The sequence below is a fragment of the Asparagus officinalis genome, chromosome 7, assembly GCF_001876935.1.
Source record: "Asparagus officinalis chromosome 7, Aspof.V1, whole genome shotgun sequence".
NCBI classification, from domain to species: Eukaryota; Viridiplantae; Streptophyta; class Magnoliopsida; order Asparagales; family Asparagaceae; genus Asparagus; species Asparagus officinalis.
Genome location: NC_033800.1, coordinates 33,638,542 through 33,644,850, shown reverse-complemented (window position 1 = coordinate 33,644,850; position 6,309 = coordinate 33,638,542). Strand labels below are relative to the sequence as shown.

General features: G+C 35.1%; 1 protein-coding gene across 1 annotated transcript in view; it reads left to right on the top strand.

The window, feature by feature from the left end:
• The window catches only part of LOC109849284 (novel plant SNARE 13-like), a 9,542-nt gene extending 3,588 nt beyond the window's left edge, over positions 1–5,954 (top strand). Inside the window, exons 2-10 of the mRNA XM_020419094.1 lie at positions 855–947; positions 1,201–1,294; positions 1,374–1,411; positions 1,758–1,855; positions 4,518–4,597; positions 4,670–4,726; positions 5,215–5,307; positions 5,406–5,480; positions 5,561–5,954. Of these exons, the coding sequence (XP_020274683.1) occupies positions 855–947; positions 1,201–1,294; positions 1,374–1,411; positions 1,758–1,855; positions 4,518–4,597; positions 4,670–4,726; positions 5,215–5,307; positions 5,406–5,480; positions 5,561–5,671 (739 nt within the window). The 3' untranslated portion in view covers positions 5,672–5,954. The remainder of the gene's footprint in view (positions 1–854; positions 948–1,200; positions 1,295–1,373; positions 1,412–1,757; positions 1,856–4,517; positions 4,598–4,669; positions 4,727–5,214; positions 5,308–5,405; positions 5,481–5,560) is intronic.

The following is a 6,309-nucleotide window of genomic DNA, read 5'->3' as shown; positions in this document are numbered from 1 at the left end:
GTTGCTAGATTCTTCCCTATTCAATGTATGGGACTTAGTATTGCAACATTGTTGTAACAATTATATTGCAATACTATGTTTTTGATAGTTGTATATTGCTTTCACTTTCACTCTAAATAGTATACAATAAAATTATTGTTAACATAATAATTGTAAAACTTATTAATTTGGAACTTAACGCAATCTTGAGAGAAGGAGAGAGAAGAAGAAAATAAGCTGTGGAAAAGTAAATATTTAGCATGGAGAAATTTGAAAGTTAATTGTTTATGCTTTTCATATTACCATCATTAGCATATATTTCATTTATTTGAATTGTCAGCAAAATAAACTTGGACATCCAAAGTTCTAAGTAGTTGCCAAGTGACAACGGAGGGATTTGTTTTGGTATATAATATAATTTTTGCTTGTTGGTCATATAGCATGTTTTGGCAATCCTAGGTTATAATCCACTAGTTATAATCCATTGGTGGATTATAAGTACCCTAGTGGATTAGAATTTTAGGTGTTTGGTAAAGAGGGTAAATTGACCGAAACCCCTTACAAGTCGAAGGAGAGAAGGGGAAAGGAAGTGATGCAGAAACTTGGGCCTTTTTTGTCATTTTCTTGGTCAAACATATGGATTAAATAACCTTGGAAACCTAGGCTATTTTTTCATGTATTATAATCCAAAATATTCCACTTAAAATTTGGTTACTAAACGTGCAAAGTGAGTTATGATCCACTTTGACCAAGTTGGCTGACATGCTCATAGTTATTGCGATTATTATTCATAACATTGCATTGGATGTGTTGCAGCACCAACTTATTCTGATTATCTAATAAAAATAATTTGTATTATGCTATTTTTTACGCAGAAATGGATTTCAAAAAATGGATAAGATCAAAGATCCTAATCGACAGACTAAGCAGCTGGAGGAACTCACGGGGAAAATGAGGGAGTGTAAGAGGTGTTACATCCATCTTTTCTTTTTCCACTTTATTGTAAGAGGAACTCTACAGGCTACATAATGTTTTGAGGGACATTGTATACAGATTCCTACTCATCCCTTGATAATAGTAACTTACCTGGCAGCAAAAACTATTTTTTTAGAGTTTGTTTGCAGATTATCTACTAATTGTAAATTTCCTGATTCTCCACAGCTTCAGAAAGCTGTTGGTCATCTCATGTTATTGAACTTTAACCTGCTTCCTATTTTGCAGGCTGATTAAAGAGTTTGATCGTCAAATTAAAGACGAGGAGAGTCGAAATCCTCCAGAGATCAATAAGCAGCTTAATGAGAAAAAGCAATCAATGGTATGATTTGGTTTTTTGTTTGCCTCTTTGTGTAGTATCACTATTTTCATATATTATATGTTCAGTTTTCTTGCTGCAGATCAAAGAACTGAACTCATATGTGGCCCTGAGAAAGACGTAAGTTTAATTTGTTGTTGAGAAAGAATAGTTCCTCTTGATTGTAATTGCATAAATCAAAATGAATGCACCTATTTTCTTTTGTGACTCCTTTAGTATATGTAATTTATGAATCTCGGAGGGACAAGAAAGGAAGTAAGAGATCAATAAACTCACAGATTCTGCAAAGAGGAATATGTTCAATCATAGTCGACACTTTTTAATGGCCATTGTTTTGGAGAATAGATAGCGGTCCCGTTTCATATGGAAGCAGTTGTTACCTTATCTAGGAACTCGTCTTGTTGTGTATTCTTCTTGATCTTATTTGATGCTTAATAACTGACATGTGCAATATCGTGACGTGCAGGTACACGAGTAGTCTCGGTAATAAAAGGGTTGAACTCTTTGATATGGGTGCTGGAGGTAGTGATCCTGCAGCTGAGGACAATGTACAAATGGCTTCAGGTGATACTTTCTTCTTCATTTATACACCAGCTTTGAAAAAATAGCTTTCTTATGTACACCGCCTAATATTTCCTCATTTTATTTTGAAGAAAGTATATTGAAGGATTGTTAGGATTTTTGAATTACAATAATTGAAAGAGAAGCAGTTGAATGCTTTGGATTTGTGAACAGATGTGATCTATTGAGGGTGTGAAAGACAACGGTTATAATAACATCGTTGAACAATACTTGTGAATATGTCGTGTGAAAGAGTTGAATATATTTATTTTTCAGGTGTCACAGCCTTCAAGGAATCATGAATAAGGAGGTTCATGTGCCCAAATTGATTTCGAAACCTGAATGTTCCCTACATTCATCGATTGATACTTAGGCAAATTAACTTTGGTATTTACAGGGAAGTTATGCCATGGATATTGAATGTAACTGAGCAAAAGATGGTGCGCATACTGTTTGTGGAATTGGAAGTGTGGATAAATACATTGAGAGAATTTATATGTAAAGCGGGAACAAATTTGTAATGCATCGTTGCACATGGATATAACTTGGAACTGCTCAAGAAATTGTTTGGGTTGAAGAGAAACAAGTGATTGAATTTGAAGTACCAATGCACTATAGAAACATGGAAACTTTTGAGTTATGGGTCAATATGGGCACATGGATCTTCATATACTGACTGCACGAGAGCAGATGATGGTTGATGTGGACAGAAGTTATCATAGTTGTATTGGAGTACATTCACATGGTCTGGTCAATAAATTGCATAGAAAATCTCCAATGAAAAAAATCCATCCCCTTCTGACTTAGCTCATAGTATTTGATCCCTCTGATTCACGTCAATAAATCACAGATTCTTTTATTGATTTGTTGGTGCTTACTGCTTAGTAGCTTTGCCGACTTATTTTTGTAAGCTGCTTTTGACAATCTTTTTTGCTGGATTTATTGACCTAATTTTGATGTAACATTTATCTAGATTTGATGTGTAGGAAATATAAAATCTGAAGCATTGAGACGTGGGAACAAAAGCAAACATCAGAATAAGTGGTGCTGCTTATACTTTCTTCCCAGATCCTCTTATTTGATCCAATTGTGATAAATATTGCATTATTCATACCATGATAATGCCATCAAAGCTCCAAGCAGACATTGTGCTTATAGGTTTCTCTTCCAACTTCAATGTGGAAACTGAACTGGTATTAAAACATCAGTAAATAATTTAGTTTTGATAAATAAATCTTACAAACACATACATGGTGCTATCTGAAATATATATAGAATGCAAACTCATCTCCATCTCACCCGTGTCCTTCCATCTATTGCATTTAATAGGTAAATAAGGGAAATTATACTTTAGAAAATAAAGTTATTTGGCCTGGTCATTGTAAAATGTTTTCCTTTTTTCTCTTTTCAGACGACAAATTTGGTTAGTTAACCTTGTCCAAGACTATATCTGACAAACAAATGTCAACATTAAGAAGTTTATTACACAAAAGTACTACGAAATCCAATGTTTAAATGGGTTTGGGTTCCAACAAATTGTTATATTACTGATGGCTAATAATATGATGACAAAATGATATTGGCAGTTATTTATGCTAATGGTACTTACAGAAGACTGATAATTTGGAAACACTGAAAAACTGAGTCCTGGAGAAAGAAGATTATTAGCTTCTTTTATCATGCAAGTCGGGTGATTAATACGACTATTAGATTTCAGAATGCGAGCGTGAGAAAGAATACTGTATCACATCACGTGCGATAGAAATTACAGCAGTTTCTTCCCAGTGGAAGATATTGATATATTTAAGAGTGTTGTAAGTTTTGGATGGAGTTATTTGTGTATGAACCAGGATGATAACTGGATCTGTAGTAAAACATTGATCAGTTTGTATATTGAGTGTAAATGCAAAATTGAAAGGTATGAACAAATCCTGTTAGTTTAATCTCTTTTAAAGCCAATCTGTTGTAGATACTGAATTAATGAGATGCCGGAGAGTGCAGAAGCAAATATCAGCTTTAGTGGCTACGGTCACCAGTAATCATTTGGTTTTCCTTCTGAAATGATGGTAACTATTGATATCTATTTATTTGGTGAGCAGTTTTGGTTTATAAACTCATAATATAAATAGTGCCTTGAGGTCAATTATTAATGTATTATTAGTGTACTTTAGTAAATGTTTTTACTTGGTTATATGAATGCATGAAAAAGGGTTATTTATGCGTGATCTTGAGCAGATAAGGTCTGTTGATCATGGTCTTCTTCACAAAATACTTAATACTTGGTTTATTAAGGAAAGGGTTGTCTGTTTTCAAATATTCTTTACTGTTTCACATTTAGAAAACACCGTTAAGGTGTAGCATTATGCATTTCTCATGATGTTGTTAGCCTTCTTTAGCACAATTATTTCTTTGAAAGTTATATTTGGTGTTTCTGTAATGCAGTACCTGTTTCATTCTTTAGTCATGTACTTGCATTGGACATGGCTGCATTTGGCGAAATATTCTAAGCTGATTGCAGAGAGTTTTCTTCATCACTTCTGTTTTATTCTTTTTACTTCCAATTGGAAACCCTCCTTGTCAAGTCAAATCTTTTGACAAGCTTGAGGGATTTATAACAACTTGAGAATTGATTCATTTGGGAGCTAAATACTGTTTTCTCGTACAGCAATGTCTAATCAGGAACTTGTAAATGCTGGAAGGAAGACTCTGGATGAGACTGACCAAGCTATTGAGCGTTCAAAAATAGTATTCTTCTAACCTTGTGAAAGTTCTTGTTTATTTTTCCCCTTGTATCAATCTAATTGTGTTACCTGTTAGGTTGTGGAGCAAACTGTTGAAGTAGGAACTCAAACTGCTACGACATTGAAGGGCCAAGTAAGTGGACGCCATCATACCTAATTTACTCATTGTAGATCTTCGTAGGTGATGCTCAACTTCCTAGCCTAGTCACTTTTCTTGAAGAAAAACAAATTCAGCCTTTTTCTTACGATGCTGTCTAAAATACTACTTCAATTAGTCCTACCTCAGTTAAGGGGCATTGGATCCTGTGATTTTCTTGGCTGGGTTCTACTAAGGCTTTGGCTTGTATTACTTTTTTTTACAAAATTCTTGGATTTTTCATAAGCTCTCGAGTTTCCACTATTATCTTTTAACGAACTGTTCTACAACTTAGGAGCTGTGGAATCCAGTAATGTTGCATCATCTTATGCTTTAGCACCGACTGTAGATGAGTTGAAATTTAAATTTAGGCCTTCCTTAGGTTTCTTAGAAAGCCTTGTTAATGATGATAGTGTTGAGAAACATCTCTGTTCTCTGCTTATTTCTATTTCTAGAGCTTCTAATCCTTTAAAAAATATCTGCAGACTGACCAAATGGGCCGCATCGTTAATGATCTGGATACAGTGCACTTTTCTATCAAAAAGGCCACTCAGCTTGTGAAGGAGATTGGTAGACAGGTCAGTAGCAGCATCCTGGCTTAATTCTTGCAGTATATTTCAATTTATCTCATCCCGAAGAATTTGTCACGACGACCCAATGTCCCAATGCCTTTCAGGTGGCCTGCGATAGATTCATCATGTTCTTTCTATTTATAATAGTTTGTGGTGTGATTGCAATCATTGTCGTCAAGGTTAGCTCTTGTTCCTTCTCACATGCACATACCCTTCTCCTCACAAAATTTGCTCTAACGTCTCTTTGTTTTTTTATTAGATTGTACATCCAAATAACAAGAACATCAGAGATATACCTGGGCTGGCTCCCCCAGCCCCAACAACATCAAGAAGGTTGCTGTCCGAAGACTTGTTAAGAGGTTTCCATTAGTGTGCCTCTGGATCTTCAGCGATTGGACGTGTTACTATTCTTTTCCTTTCTATGTATATCATATATGTTTATGTTTATCTTTTTCTTGTCTTCGTTTATACGGCTGCTTTCAACATGATCTTTGAGACTCGAGGTTGTGATCTTTTTCTTCCTTTATTTGTCCATTTGATGTGTACATGTAGTAGATGCTACTACTTTTAGGGTTCGTCACATACATTGGCGCTTTGAAGGACTGAAGTTGTTTGTCCATGAGCTTGCTCTTTTAGTTGATTTATTCATTGCACGCCTCACCGTCTTCTTTATTACTTCTGTACCTTGTGAAGGAGCAGCAATCTTGTTCTTGCCTGTTGCAACTTTTTAAAATGAGCTTAATCTTGTGGTCCTTGTTAGTTTTCATCTTAATTTTAGCGCGGTCGGCCACCCACTATGGTAAATGATAATGAGAGATGCTAATATAGTGCAGGATTTCTTCCTTAAAGTTGTGGTATGGCTTAGGATTATTGCATCTTTTTATGTAGAAAAATTCCTCAAGGACCCAAAATATGGGACCAATAGAGGGGACAAGTGAGGTGTCTCTCTCCTATTGGATAATGAGTTGGCCATCATTAATGATGGCTAACTCATTATCCAATAGGAGG